The sequence below is a fragment of the Anser cygnoides genome, chromosome 23 (genome assembly GCF_040182565.1).
Source record: "Anser cygnoides isolate HZ-2024a breed goose chromosome 23, Taihu_goose_T2T_genome, whole genome shotgun sequence".
Classification (NCBI taxonomy): Eukaryota; Metazoa; Chordata; class Aves; order Anseriformes; family Anatidae; genus Anser; species Anser cygnoides.
Window position 1 is genome coordinate 6771981 of NC_089895.1, and position 15904 is coordinate 6787884.

A 15904-nucleotide genomic window follows, 5' to 3' on the forward strand; every position below is an offset into this window, starting at 1 on the left:
ATAAAGTGGTCAAAGTTTTGTCTATTAAGAGATTTTCTGTTCCTACTGAGGGGGGAAAAATGTTAGCTGTGGAGGTTTTTTTTTGCCTATTAAGATTAGGTACGAAGGAACTGTTCATTCCAAATGAAGGACGGATGGGTTGTGAGGGAAGGTCAGCGACTACTGATGAGATATACTGGTTATCTAATTGCAGGCAAGATTATACGTATCCCAGTTATTGCATCCTCACCAAAACTGCATTGTAATAACCTCAGTACCAGCGTGGGAAGAGCAGATGAAGAAATGCCACCTCATCCGTGAGCTCCTCAGGAGGTGGACTACTGGTGTTAGGTCGGCTGCTGCTGGGCGCTGAGGGCTGTCAGTGTAGACTGGAGACCATGAGCAGATGCAGGTAGATCTGACAAGACAGAGCAGTTAACAGTGGGCTTTTGTGTTTCATTTCGTAAGCAAACCTCCTGGAGATCCTCACCTAATGGAACCACAAGACTTTTAGGACTGCAGACTACAAAGCTTGTTTATTAACTCATGCCTTGTCACTGGTAAATGCAACTTACTAATGGAACGTCTTGCCTGTGAATTTGTGTAAAACTGTTAAATTCATGCCCTAGAGACCACTGCATAGTTTTCAGTTATTCCTTGCTTTTGTTTTATTTATGTTCTGGCTTTGTAAATGCGATTAAAAACTCTCTAGTGTATGGCCAGCCTCTTTTTACATGATCTGAAAAGGCTTTTGTTTTCTTATGGGGCATTCACCATTTCTGTAGATGAGGCTGAATTAAAAACTACTCTATCCTTACCCTGAATTGTTTAAGAGAGCATCTAAGTGAATGTTGCTGCAGGAAGTCCTTCCTCCTGTGGGAGCTCATTGATAACATTAAGAAATTGTGAAAAGCTGCAGGAGACTGAAATTCTTCTTTTAAAGAGTCTTTACTCTTGGTTAGGGATGAAGGATGCAGAGCGTATGCTTCTTTGTAAGTTCTGTGCTCAGTTTCAGAACACCAGAAAGGTACTTTTCTTACAGCTGGGTATAATCACACTGTTTGCTGCAGTATTGACTCTGTTTTTAAAGTAAGATATACAGAATGCATTCCTAAATCTAATGCAAAGGGGCCAACTTCTTTGTGAACATCACTGGAATTTGTTCCTGTTAGTCCTGTTAATTAATCCAGAGCTGAGAAAATGACTGTCTAAGTACATTTGAGTGGGTAATAGGATGAGGCTGAAGAGATTTTCAGTAAGAGTCTCTCAGTAAGGATCATCTGAATTTACTGCAACTCATTTGTCATGCTCCAAGACGCATGGCAGATTAACATGGAGCCAGATAACTGAATGGAAAAACTCCTTAGGGATCCGCTTGGGTAGGGTTTGATTTCTTCTAAGCAGGCTTTTTGGGTAGCTGAATTTGTTTTGTATTTTTCCTGAAAGATTATTTGGGGTTTGAACTCTGTTCTAACCTCATCAGCCTATAAATACACTCTCAATTGAGAGAAGTGCAGTAACGTGCAGCAGGGCATGTGGTGCATTAGTGGACAGCACAGGGCAAGTTTTCTGCTTGGTTGTAGTTACAAGCTCAGAACAGCTGAGTTCTAAGAGGCAGACAACGCAACAACCTTTGGGTTGTCACCTGGTCTTGGTAACAGCTTTTTAATGTATTTTCATGTGTTTTAAAATTGTGATCCGAGTTGAACAGCACTCCTTTGCCCAATGAAGAAAGTAATTTAAATCAGATTTCGTAATTCAGAGAAGTTGTGTTCCAGGGTCTGATTCTCTGTTATCTTGCACTATGTGACAGTGCAGCTGGAATGTAGAGGAAAAATTTTAATACATGGTATGGTGGTTTGTACTGGTGGATATAATAATGCTGGTTCTCCAAGTTCTACTACTTGATAGTGAACAAAACTTTTTGTGAATTAGTTTCACATGGAAAATTATTAGATCAAAGTATTATAGGAAGAGAAGCTGGTGGAATGGAATACAAAAATTTGAATTTTTTTTTTTAGACTCTGTCTGCCTTCATTTCCTTTATCAGCTTTGTTCTGTAAGCTGTCCAAGACCGTGGTTTTGGGGTTTTTCCTTTTTTTTCTTTGTAGTTTCAAAGTCATGCATTTTTATCCTCAGCTTCATGTGTGTGGTTGGGGGAGATGTATGCAACTATATGGGGGGGACTGTTTATAAAGAATGAAGAAATATGTATGTAGGTGTGTGAAGCTAGAAGTATTTCAGCAACAAATGAAACTTTCTTGAAAAGAAAGGGCCCGCATTGCTGTAGCTGGAAGGCAGTGGCAATTTTACATAGAAAATTATGGCAGTAATTAACATATGAATACACAAATTACCTTAAAGGAAAGAAACTTTCTGGGATATGCAAAATTGAATCAAAGATGGATCTTTTTTTTTCTTTTTTTACAGTTGATTGGATGTGGCTAGATGATTTCCATCCAAGGCATTTATTACTGCTTCTCTGATGGAAATAAAAATGTCTGTTTTACTTGTAATGATTCAAAGAGGTTTATTGGAATAGCACTAACCTACTTTTTCCAAGCATCCTTATTTTTATCAAGCCATCTAACAATACAAAAAATAGCCTAAATTCTAATTTCATCCATTGTTCCTGTTTCTAAAGGAAATGATTGAAGTCTGGAAGCTTGTTATAGTGCGTTATAGGTGGGAACAGTTCTTTCTATAGTCAAGGTAGACCTAATAAATAGCTATGTGGGGAAGTGGAGAACCCTTTTTATAAAGTGTAGGATCATCTGATGCGAAGTCCACGTCACTGCTTAGAACCCAGACCTTAAATCTGTAGGGAATTTCCAACCCTTTTATGCATCGTGTAATCCGTCTGTTCTGTTGGGGTGGAGCACTTGCCTTCAGCACATGCAAGTGTAGTGAAGGCATTGGATAGCTACATGGAAAACGGCAGGCTGTGACAAATCTTTACGCATGCTTAGACAAAGTTCTGACTTCCTTTTCTGTCGGATGTCTGTACACCGCTATCGGGCAGCCTGCATGAGCGTTCGCAGGCGTTATTTTGAGCGCAGACATCCAAACAAGCAGGGCTAATGCTTCGCGATGGTTTTTAGGTTCTTGGTTTCTGTTGTGCTGCAGGAGGCGTAATGGCTCACGGAAGAGCAGTCGTAGCTGAAGTCCATGCTTGATTCTTTTATTTTTTTCCAGATAGAAATTGAGCCAGAATGTTGAAGTTTTCACTTGAGAGATTGATTTTTGTATGCCTGCTTCTGAGCTGGCCCTGCATTCTTTTGTTTGTCACAGCCTCACCTGTTTCCATTTAATAAAAAAACAGCTCCTGGAGAATCTTCTGACATCTTCATAGCTGTCATGGAGCTCTGGACTGCCTCAGAAATTAAGAGGGAAATCAGGTGGGAAGGTGAAGGAGCTTTACATGTTAATGATCCTGGGAGAGTGCAGAAACCGTGCAGTTCCCATCTCTTCCAGGTGGCGTTTGCCAAGGGCCCTTGCACAGAAACTTGCAGTACCACTTTTTGTGTTGAATCTGAAGTTAAGAGGATGTGCCCTCCTTGCAGGACTAGTTACTATAAAATCACTTAAAAGAAGCTCCTGCCCCCCTCCTCTCCTTCAGCCCCCACCCCATACCACACACGCTCTACAAGCTTGTTCTTCCAGAATTTCCTAGTGTCCTCCCGCAGTAGCAAAATCAAGTGTAGGAAGACAGTGTGTGTAGATGCTAGAACATATTTTCTAGATGTTTTCTCTGCCTTTAACTGAAGGAATGTAACTTATTAAAAAAAAAAAAAATATAGCAAGGAATGGAGTCTGACCAACCAGTGGAAGGCTACAGTGGAGCATGTAACTGAGGTACCTCGAAGATGAAGCCCTAGAGCCTGCAGAGGTGGAGAGTGAAAAACACAGACTCTGACTCTGGAAACGTGTTAAATGCTGGTATTGTTTAGTGGGATTGGTGCAAGAACTGAATGAAATATTTTCTTCTACTTGATTTGGTGTGTCAGGGATGTGACTACACTGGACTCTATAAGGGTAGCTGGCTAAGAGTGGAGCTGTGCCAGATACTGAACAGAAAGCATAAACCAGGTTGTCGGGTGGCTGAAATGGCCAGAAAGGCTTGTGTAAGCTCCTCTGGCTTTGGAGTGAGTCTTTGGTAGAGATGGGGTTTGCCAGTTGTTGTAATGCCCACTTGGAAATCGCTTAGTGGACTGGGTGCTGTTGGCTTTGGATGAGATTGTGGTCTGTGACTGGTTTGGGGGCATCCTTAGTTAAATCACTCAATAGTTTTGTGTCTTCTGCAGCGTACAGGATCCTACCCCCTTTCTTTCTTCCTATTCTATGAATTCAGAGAGATACTGAGTGAGACAAGAGGTGACTGATGTATGTTATTTATTGACTAACACAGTACTAAAGTCCAGGAAAAGGTTGTGAGCAAAGCAGAGCTGCCCTTTGACATGTATTTGATTAGGACCTAAAGGCATATTACATTGTGGCAAGTTCATTAGTCAGTGTTTGTGTGTGTCACTGCCCTGTAGTTCTCAAAGTGGAAATGGATCCAGTGGTTCCTAGGCCCCTTCCTGCTAATGGGGAGTGAAATTCTTTAATGAAAGAAAGAAATTTGGATGTTTGGGGGGGGGGGGAGGCCTTCCCTTTGAGCTGCCAAGTGTGAGCATGTTTTTCTTGTTTGCAGCATACAAATCTAGCAGTCACTTTCACCAGCTCAATTTCTGTCTTATAGTAGGGTGGTGCAAAGAAAGACCTGCTTGAAAAGAGCCCATGCTTTTGATTCTGTTTGGGTTCCTTACTTTGATGAATGAAAATGTTGTTAACTGTGCAAATCTGATGGAACCCTTTGCCCAGCCTTACATCCAAGATGAAGACTTACTGAACTTCTGTAAATGTCTGAAAGATCGTCTTTATAGACGATGGCATTAGGAGAACGCACACAGAACAATATTTTATCAGTATTTTATAAGTACATTTAATATATGTACTGAAAGATGGATGGAATCACCTTTGCTTTCAGTCAGTTTGATATCATAATTTCACTAGCAGTAGTTACCATAAATTGTTACTTTTTGCTTCTCTAGTTAACAAAATGTATTCATTTTATTATTTCCTGTCCTCCTCTCTCACCGCCCTTCTGCTGCTTAGGGTTTGTATCCAGTCCTACTAAGCACCCTCAGGAGAAAGCTGAACAGTCACACAGACTTGCAAAAGGAAAACATGTATCACTACCTCCTTTTTACCTCCTCCAGCATGAGTTGCTCCATAATATCTACAAGGTGGATCACTACGGCAATAAACTTGTGTACAGAGCTAAAGGAGTTTGATTAAAGGTCACATGCGCTGTTCTTTAAAGAAACTCCTTTCTTTTTAGATGAAGTTTTACAGTATTTTTTGTAGGGCTTCTGGAAAGTGGCCAGGACTGCTAACATAATTAGGAGGATTAAGATTATCAGTATTATAAATCTCTTGAATACAAATGGCATCAGAGCCCATAATCTGTTTCTCTTCTTTTAATGTGACTCACTAATTCCCAAGTGCAGCAAAAGCTTAGTCGTCCCAGCAGGAGTCACTTCCTGCCCGTCTCCTAACAAGGAGATCTTCCTCTCCCCAATCCTTCTCCAAGGCTTTTTTGTCCTTTGCGGTATATAGTGTGAAACTTGCTGCTTCAAAGTACTCGTGAGCCAAGCTATTGGATGAGATTGAGATCCTTGTTAATTAGTTCTTTGGTCTATAATAAAAATTTTCAGTTCTCCCTTGCTAATATGAAATGCAGATGTTCCTTAGGACAGAATAGGTTGCCGTGTGCTGTTTCCATTGCCTTTTCCAATAGGTTTGGGAACTGGCTAGTGACAAGTAAAGCCTATAAGACAGTTTTTTGGCAGCTCTGGATAAATAGGTAAGATTACAAATTAGTCTGCCCTCTACGTATCTTCTTAGAGAATTTGTTTCAATTTTAAGTTTAGCTTTGTAAAGTAAATGCTCAGGTCGTATGACACAGTCAATATAAGCCTAGAATAAATATCCTTTGGTTTTAATAATGTCTCCTTACTTGCATAAGGAATATGCAGTTACATCATTCAGCAAAAATGCTGGGCTCTCCTGCATATGCAGCTCTAGTTCAAGCTTTAAGGAGGAAAAACAGCTGACAAATGTTAAGTGTTCCTTTTAAGTAGGATGACGGTGTTTTGGGTATAAGGTGAGTTCATCCGGCTGCCAGGAAGATGTTCCAGTGTCCTTTTTTCTCGATGACCTTTTCTTTGCTCCCCCTTATAGTTTTAACTGTTTTGTTTTTGCCAGAGAGCTCTATCTGATGCCAGTTTGTTCTGTGCATGCTCTGTCCCTTGCGAAAAAGAATGGTGTATCACACCCTAAGGTGTGGGCTTACCCCCTTGTTCCATAGTACTGAAACAGACTTCTTTCCTTTTGCAGTTGCTTTGGATGTGAAGTAACTTGCCTGGGCGTGCAAGTTATCTTGAGTGGAATTGCCCAGTGAATGGAATTGCATTCTTTAAGATGAACAGCATTTCTTAGTGAACTGCTGTAGAGTTGAAAAGCAAACCCCAAGCATCGGATTTTAATGTTTCATTTTTTCTCCCGTCTGATAACATATTTTGGTCTTCTATCTTTTGATCTGCTTCCTGATAAAACTATTCAGGTCGAATCGATGACTTAGTTTTTCCGTGTTTCATCATCAGCATTGGTGCATCTGGTCGGGAGGACACTAGAGCTCATCTGAATTCTGGGGGGTGTCGCACGATGCCTTTCTGAGCAGCAAAACATGTCTTTGGAGCTGGAACCTTAAATATTACAGTGATAGGAAAATGGCTAAAGGATTGTTCATGGCATATACAGTTGTGTTTATTTTAGTGTCTCCAACTGCTATCTCTCCTGCCTCTGGGCTGAAGTCCTGTTGTCTAGGGGAATATGGAATCTGACACAGTACTTTGGTAGAGCTCTTAAACTGAGTTGTCAGTTTCAGTCTTGTTCATGCACCCTGACCAGATGCAATGGATCTCTCTGGGCTGTTTCAGGGACCAGAGTGTTTCCTAGTATAAGGGAGAAGAAACGTTCTCAGAGAATGTGACTGGTGCTTTTCATCAGATGATTGTCACCAGAAGTTTTCCTAAGAAGCCAACTGACAGTTTCTCCTTTACCTTCATAGAAAGTTTGGCCCAAGAATCTTGTTTTGAGATACCAGGTTGCCTCCTGTTGCATTTATTAAGGATGAATTACGTGCCTAGGGCTTCCTAGAATTTATGGGAACATTCAGTTTGCTGTTTTGGGAGGAGGGAGCTGGGGTTTTTCTTTTTTTAAAAAAAGAAAGGACAGATATGCTGAAGACACATAGGGAAAAAGTCTCAGAGGACCTGGACAGAAAGTTTAGAAGGTGGGACTGAGTAAAGAAAACATCTTTTGCATGAAAGCAAGACATGTAGAGATCAGCTGAGTCACAAAAGTTTCACTTCCAAATCAGAGGAGAGCAAAGAATGTGAATTTGACATGAGTCAAGACATTAAAATACCCAGAAAGCCACATCCTCGTAAATGTGAAGTATTGTGGAGTGATTGCTTTCATTGAAATGATGTCAGTATATACCAGCACGAACGTCTGTGCCCGTTAAATCTTCCTCACTCGTGGATGTACATTTTGGTGTGTAGTGAGTCACAGTGATTGAACTTCCTGCACAGGAGATGACCTCTCAAATAACCCCTGAAGAAAGAGGTGAGAGCCTGGCAAAATAACCACCAACCAGTTCAGCTTTCCGAAAAGGAAGCCTATAGATCTTGTCTGTGTTACAGCAGCTTCATCTGGCCGACCAGCTGTGGCTTCCCTGCTGAATCCCAAGGTTAAAGAGGTGGTGTGGATGCACCAGGATGGGTGCTTTCAGAAATGCAATTGGGTGATGCATGGGCCTTTTCAGGGAACACTTCAGTGTGTTCACTGCTGATTTAACTCCTGAGATACCTCGTAATGTCAGGTTTTGGTTCTGTCTTGAAGTTCTAAAGACTTCTTAGGTCTTTTCTGATTCACTGTAAATCAGGGCCAGGTGAAGTGAAAGCAATCTACAGAACAAATGCACATTTATCTATCTTTCTATAGCTACTTCACTTCCTCCCTGTGTTTGACCAACCTTTCTTGATGCTATGCATTTTGTAATGCTCAGGAAATTTGGAAGATGCTATTTGAGCAGGATGGGTAAGTTAGATAAGGAACATCTGTCACCTTCCAAAACCAAAGCTAGGTGTAAGAAGCAGCTACAGGAGAGAGTGAGCAAGGCAGGATCACATGTTAAGACCTTTCCTCAGCTAAGCTCTGTCTCAGCACATTTTCTGTCTTCAGCGAAAGTTTATGCGAGTGCAAAGTATAAACAATGTATGGGAATAGCAGCCGCAGCAAATATAATAACAAAGGTTTAGTCTTAAGCAAGCGTTGCTCGCTATCAGAGAACAACTGCTTTATTGTTATAGCATTTGTATGCTTTAATGACATCACTGCTGGATAAGATGGTGCCGTTAAAGCAGTCTGATAACTGTGCTTTGTTAGCTTTCGGACATTTGAGATTTCAACAGAAGCCATTAACAGAATATATTTCTCTTGAATTTTAATCCCTATAAGGGCCTGGTGGTTATAGGATCATTAATTCTTATGATGAGTGTTCTATGCTATTTCTACTTCAAGTAATAAATTGATTTCAGTTCCTAGAATAATTCAGGTGTGAGGGGACCTCAGGAGGTAGGCTGTCTAGGACAAGCTTCTGCTTAAAGTAGGATCAGCACTGAACGCAGAGCAGGCTTTCACTTCAGGTGAGGAGCCTGACTTTTGCTAAATTGTTTGCACAACTGAATATTGAGTTTCAGACCTGTGTTTGCAGATATTTCCTAATCACTGACAGAAGTGGCACAGAGCAGACACAGAAATAACAGATATGCAGTGACTGTTTTCTGGCTGCGTAGGGTTTTGTTTGGTTTAACGTTGCTGTAATGCTGTTTGTGTGTATAAAAAGCAGTGCAATTCTCTTGCTGAGGTTCGTTATATTCTTTAACGTGTCCTAACTGAACACAGGCCACTGTGCCATTCCTATTATACTCATTGTAGAAGTTAGATATAGTACACAAAAAAACATTTATTTATTTTTTAAACAGATCAATAAGAATTGAAAGAAACCCTTCTAATTTCATGAAAACCTCCCCAAATGAATTACAGCAAGAGACACGCCCCCAGTGATAAGGTGTCTTGCCATGGAGGAGTTACAAATGCTCACTTTTTTCCTGCACTGGGATCAATTAATCCGATAAGCCAAAGAATTGCAGCTGGACTTCAAAAAGTATCAGAATAACAAATGTGCCTCTGTAAAGGGTCTAGTGTAAAGTATACACAGGAGAGAAAAGCTTAGAATGAGCCTTGGCAAATCAGCTCTCTGTGTATATGTAAATATATTTTTGGTATTCATTTAAGGATTTAACTTAAAATATTCACATTGGGATGCACAAAGAAATGCATGAAATGTTTTTTTCAGTTTACAGCAGAATGTTCTGGATTCTTTTAACTACACACAGACAATGAGGAAGGGATACAACTGAAGACAGATGACATGGACAAGGATGTTTATTTTGGGGGCACGGAATATCTATTACATCTCCCCCTGCGACCCAGTTGGTTTGTGGAATCCATTCTCAGTGTTACTTTGGTTTTGGTTTCCGGCTGTGCTTTGTAGCTAATATATTCTTCATCAAATGAATTTCACCCACTTATATGCCTAAAATTATTTCAGAGCCACAGGATACCCGTTAAGATACTCCCCATTTAAATGTGGAAACAAGTGATTTTAGTGATAGTGGATTTCCACAGGGTTAATATTGCTAATCGCTGCTGTCCCATATACGAAGTTGCTGTGCGTTTGGATCGGTGTGTGGGTATTACTTCACTGACTGACAGGCTCCCTCTCAAAAGAGGAGATTCTGACAAGATAGAGAATGGGGAAGGTGGAGCTTGGTGAAAAGACAGTCCTAGAGAGGAAATGACTTCCCAAAGCAGCTGCATGAGGGGCCAAGGAGAAGAAGAGAGGTACAACTCTCAGCTGGCAGGTGCTGTAACGGGGACATCGCTTTGGGCATCTTTTCCTGCAAAGCTCCCCCCTCACCTTCTCCCCCTGTTTCTACTCACTGTAAGTTACTAGTGATGCCTCACTGCCCTCTCTCTTCTAAAGTAACGTCAAACTGGATCTGTGCTTTCACAACAAAACATGTTAGGGCAATGTTTCAGAGCTCAACTGGTAATTACACACTGAAGGAGACTCCCATAGATTCAAACAGTTACCGGCATAAGGAAGGATCCCAGGTTTGTGCCTTGTGTGATTGCTCTTGGTGGAGGGAGTCTTTGACCTCCTTTCTCCGAGGAAGTTACTGATCTGAACGTTTTGGAAAGGTGAGTCCTCTGTAGCCAGTGGGCGAGAGAGAATTAGGTGGGAAAAGGGAAGATGGATGCCAGACGACTGAAGAGGTACAAGTATGGAGGCAGTTGACAGCGTGTAAGAGCAGAAAAGAGCTGTTAAGGGTAAGAGACGGAGCTGAATGAAGAAGCCAGCATCACAGCAAAGAGCTCGCAAAGCTGTGCTTTGGGAGTTTAGCTGAAACTTTCCCTTATTCTAGAAAATGTCTGAATTAAGTATGTGTGTGTATGTATATATTATCTGCATGTATATATGTGTAAATACGTGTGTGTATAATTAAACCCAGCAGGAGTAATTTGATTTCTGGAGCAGTTACTGCAACAGCATAATTTTGTCTGATTATAGGAAGTACTGGGGTGAGGGAAAGAGGAGTCAGTGCTTCTCTTGTGCAAGGAGCTATCTGGTTATAAGCAGCTATAAACAGGTCGCTCCATTGTATGCAATCCAGCTATGTCTCTGTAGTAAATGTTATATAATGAAGAGTTAAAGCAACTTCCATTATTAAAAATCTTGTCTTCTCCAGGTCTGTGGCGTGCAAGAGATCCTGGGAAGAAACACGGAGTGCTTGTAATGCTCGTGCTGCTGGGAAGGGCTGTCACATCCATTCTACAAAGACTGAGCTGAGCGGTAGTTCTTTCTCCTCACTGTAACTTCTACTCATCAATGTGTGGAATATGTGTCAGCAGGATTAAACCAGGACAGTCTCCTGACGGTGGAATTCTAGATAAGGTACTTCCTGCGATTTCTTACCTAAGCCAACAACACCCTCTGAAATTTTTCATTTTTCTCCGATTTTTATTACTTGACTGAATCTTCCTGCAGACGTACGTTCTGAAATACTTTGACTTAGAGCAAGCACTGTTGCTAGGTTGCTCTGAAAGCTTGAGATGGCTCTGACTTCTCCAAAATCTGTATCAGAGGATTTAACACAAAGAGAACTCATGCTCCATAATGAAAGCTGTTTCCATTTCCTCTCTGCAAACGTCATCACAGTAGGTAAGTGAAAGGTTACAATTCTTTCACGTAATGGTTTGGTATTGAAAATGTTTTCTTTTATCCCAAATTTATTTTTTTGGTATTGACATTTCATATGGTACTTCTACATTTCCTTAAATATGTTTGAAGGAATTGTACTTGTAAATCAGGGGGCTGAATTAATTCCTCAATTCCTTTTTTACTGTGTAGCTCATGTGGTGAAGAGAATTTGGTTGAAGAGCCTAGAAACTGGCCTGGTTTGGATCTGTTCCAGTAGTGTCCGGGATTTGGTGGTATATATGAGACTACAAACACCTGACATAGTCTGGGAATTAAATGAAGTGATGCCAGAGGGCAGAAATTGTAGCAAGTTTAGATTTAAAAAAAAAAAAAAAAGGAATGTTGCCCTCTATAGTATAGATTTGTCTGAATCAGTCCTTTCGGTCTCACTTACACGTGGTCTGTGATGTTTCAGAGACAAGTGGAAGGACTTTATTTGTAGAATCACTAAACTTTTCCCATCACGCATTCTTGGAGTTGATGTCTTGCGTGATGGACTTTACACGTGCAGTCTTTGGAAAGTTAAAACTGCTTTGATTTGTTTGTCAGCGCAGTGCTGTGTTTGCCCATCAGTAGCAAACCCTCTAATATGCAGGAAAATTGAGGTACTTTGAAGTTGCAGTCCATCCATTTGCAGGCATGATTAAAACCCAGCTATTGTTAGGCTCAGTGTTTTAAGCTGACCCCTGGACTAACCCCCCGATCCCTGACCTCCTGTCTCCATTGAAAAGAGTTGTTTCCATGGTGATTTTCATGGATGGTGAAATTAATATCTGGTTTTGTAATATATTTTGCATGAAGGAATGAATTGCTTTTTCAGTGTTTGTAGGTAGGCTGCAAATTGTGCTATGAGCTCTTTTTGCTGCATGATAACAAAAAACAACTGTAATGTTACTAGTGTTTCCCAAGACATGCTAGGCAGCCTGGTAGCTTCGTGTAAATGGTTTATACTTGAATAAATGATTGGAGTCCTTTTGAGATGCCAGTTTCCCAGCTCTTCAAGCGCTTCCATTCCAAACTAAAGGAAAATCGTCTTCTGCGGCTGTAAATTATAATGGTGTAGCAATAAACTGGGACCTGGCAAAACTCACAGGTAGATGGAAGGAGAGCTCTCCGCTTGCTTACCAGATCTTCAAGCAATGTGGGTTTGTGTCAATAACGAACTGGCTCTGAATCATTGTCTGACTTGTGGCTTAAGCAGGATAGAAATTTTATGGGCAGTGTATATATGATCTCTTCTCATCTGCAACTGATCCCTCACGATAGGGAATGTTTGAGGAAGCTATTGGGGTGAAGAATTCAGCAAGATTAAATAAAAGGAGTTGGACACTAATATGCATAGCAGCAATTAAGAGTGTTTATAACCAACAGTGATGAATTTTGGGAGGTATTTTTAAGCCTTGTGCTTTAGGGCTTAAGCCAGGAACCAGCAGAGATCAGGACTACTTCCAGCAGGAGGAAAGACATACACATTCTCAAATCTGATATTGCAAGTTTTATTCCCACAGATCTCTGAGGCATCTCATGTTGGTAATTAATATATAAAGATCCCAAATAGGAGAGTCCTTAGTTTGAAATCATATTCTTAAGAACAATGAATTTGAGAGGGAAGAGGACTGGGGGGAAAAGCACAATTTGTAAGAACTGGAGAACTTGGTCTATACAGCTTTGCTAGAGCAAATATTGGTTTCTGACTGCAGTCAGAAGGCAGTGAGGTATGCTGAGGCTTTTTCTGAGACAAAACAATTATTTTTCTTGTTTGAGTAATTTTCCTTAAGCAAGAAATTCTTGTAGTCCTGTAACTTCATTGAGAATACAGCATTAGCCTTTTCTGTGAATGACACTGGTGTAGTTACTTATCAACTATTTCTGGCTTTCAACCAGGCTCCTTTATTCAGCAGCACCAGGTGCTCCTAAATATTTTATTCTTCAATCTTTAACAGATGAATTCCAGAGGGAACACTGAATGCTGGGAAAACAAGGGGGAATCGTCGTGGTAGAATGCAGCTCCGAAGGCCGTAAGAACAAGGAGAACCCAAATTGTTTCTCAAAGCAAAACATTTGGGGCCAGATATTTTTAAAATGTAAATTAGCATCATAGGCCGAGACTGTCAAAACTGATCGCAGCTTTTGTTCCTTGATTCGATCGCTTCTGGAAAATCCTCCTTGAATTGGATTGGGGGGGGAGATTTCTAGCGCCTCGGGTTGTGGCTCTGTGCCATGAAGCTGTCTGAGTTGAGCTGCGAGTTGCAGAGCTCAAAGAATAACTATTGTTGGCTGTTGGTCTTTTCTGAGTGTTGACAGCTTGCTCAGAGGAAAGAGTTCTTATCTTAGGAAGCTCTGGAGATTACAGATGTGATTTTGCACATCAGGTGTTGATTGGAGATTGAGTAGGAGGAAGGGAATTGTGTAACTGATGTCTGTGGCAGATGAATTTGTGCTATAGGAGGGTTCCAAAGAAGGAGGAGCTGGCTCATTGCATTGAAAATACAATAGATTTAGCCCAAGTCTTTAATTGCTACTTAATGTATTCAATTCAGGACTCATTTGCTTGAAATATGACTGTAGGCAGTAAAGGAGAACATGAAGTAGACAACACTTTTTTTAGCTGGGCTCTCAAAGGAACTAATTCCATCATTTTAGCCGAATTTCCAGCAATTGAGATCGATTTTGTCTTCTGCTGGCTTACTGTTTGAACTGCCATGTATAGCTTTTACTAGCACTAATGAGGTTGAATATATTTGTTTTGTATTAAAAATAGCTCGCCTGTGCAAATGCACCCCATAAGTGATTGCCCGCATATTAGTTCTTAGCTTTATCTTCTCGTATATTTGTGCTTCACCAAATTGGGCCCTTTCCTAAGAGGTGCTCTTTATAGCGGATGAATCTCTTGAAGAATACCTAAGGCCTGGTCTTTAGCGTTCCACTGTAGTCTTTTGCATTCAGTTCATCTTCACGTGCTGACGAACTGCAAGATCGAAGCTTGTCTGCATGCTCTGGGGAAGGTTGCCCCAGTCCTGCTGTATTACAGTGCAAAAGACATAGAGCAAAATATTTACTGCAGCTTGTGTTACCTGCCTCTCATCTGCAGATCCCCCCAGCTGTGGTGATGTTTCTTTCTTCTTGCTCTTTCTCATAAATTGTTTTGCAAGGGGTGTGAAAGAGAATTGCGGAGACCGAGGTGAAGCAGGTGCGTCACGTCGGTGTGCTTTCTGACGGTGCCGCAGTGCGATGGCACGTTCCAGTTATTACTGCAGCATGGAGACAGACTTCTAGGGAACTACTTTTGATTTGTAGGATGAATTGTTTTAGTGCCTCTCGAACAAGAACTGCCCCTTATATAAATCAGGACATAAAGCTCTGTCAGTGGGTGTGTAGGACAAAGTGCAAAGGGATGGCAGAACTGGCTGGAGGGGGAGAAAGTCGTCTTTGTGCCTGTGCAGCACTTCCAGCATTCCAGCGCGAGTGGGTCGGAACCCAACAAAAGCTGGGCTCCTGCTCAGGAATCTGAGCGTTGCAGATGTGCTCAGAACACCCACTGGAGTTTGGTTTCCTCTTATCTCCCTAAGTACCTCCGAAATGACTCAGTTTAAACGCTGTGTATTGCAGTGACAGCTCTTCTCTTCGCTTATTTCACTTTTGTATTAAAATAAATGCTAAACAGTGTATACAGAAGTGCTAATACTACTGTTGAACTGCTTGATTGAGTAGTCTCTGCTTTCAAAAATGACACTTCAGCTTTATCAAGCATATGTTTTCAAGGGTTGACGTTTCAGCTTTCTCATTTGAGTGAATATACCTGCAAGAAAGCTTGGGAAGGGTGGAGCTAGCAAGTGAGAATCCTGGTTGGTGTAAATCTGTGTGGTTAAATCCTCCTCAGCTACCTACAATCTACTTCAGTCAGTACTGATTAATCTTAGATGGCTTGAAACTTTTACCATTCATCTGTGCTTTCCTGGTTTGTCTAATCACTTGAGACAAGAACAGTTCTCAAAACTTATTGCTTCTTTTGGAATCAGGACTCCCTTTGTGTAGGCTGTGTCTGGATGAGGAATGCATGGAGTGGAATGCATTTAACTTGTACATCATTTTGCTGTATAATAGTGATTCAAGATTATTACAGCGGCATTGGGAAAGTCCAAAATCAAGGAGATGCGTGGCAAATTCAGTAATCCTCTATTTTTTAAATATGTTCTGGCATGTCTAGACTCAGTTTTCCGTTCTAAACTGATGAAAGAGTGCTATGCACAGACATGCAAAATCCTGTTTGCTTAGGTATATGGTACATCAGATTAGCCTGGAGAAGCACTTAAGATGGCCTTCAACGTGTGGCTCTAACATGCTGCCTGTTTGCGCGATCAGTGCTGCTGCCATGGAAATCTCCAGCGTGCAGGTTTAGCTGAGCAGACACAAGTGAGGTTGGGAGTT

At 41.1% G+C, this 15904-nt stretch overlaps 1 protein-coding gene across 1 annotated transcript in view; it reads left to right on the forward strand.

Moving 5' to 3' along the window:
• Positions 1-15904, forward strand: part of PLCH2 (phospholipase C eta 2) — an 89748-nt gene that overhangs the window by 4676 nt on the left and 69168 nt on the right. Inside the window, exon 4 of the mRNA XM_066982216.1 lies at positions 10965-11437. Within this exon, the coding sequence (XP_066838317.1) occupies positions 11329-11437 (109 nt within the window). The 5' untranslated portion in view covers positions 10965-11328. The remainder of the gene's footprint in view (positions 1-10964; positions 11438-15904) is intronic.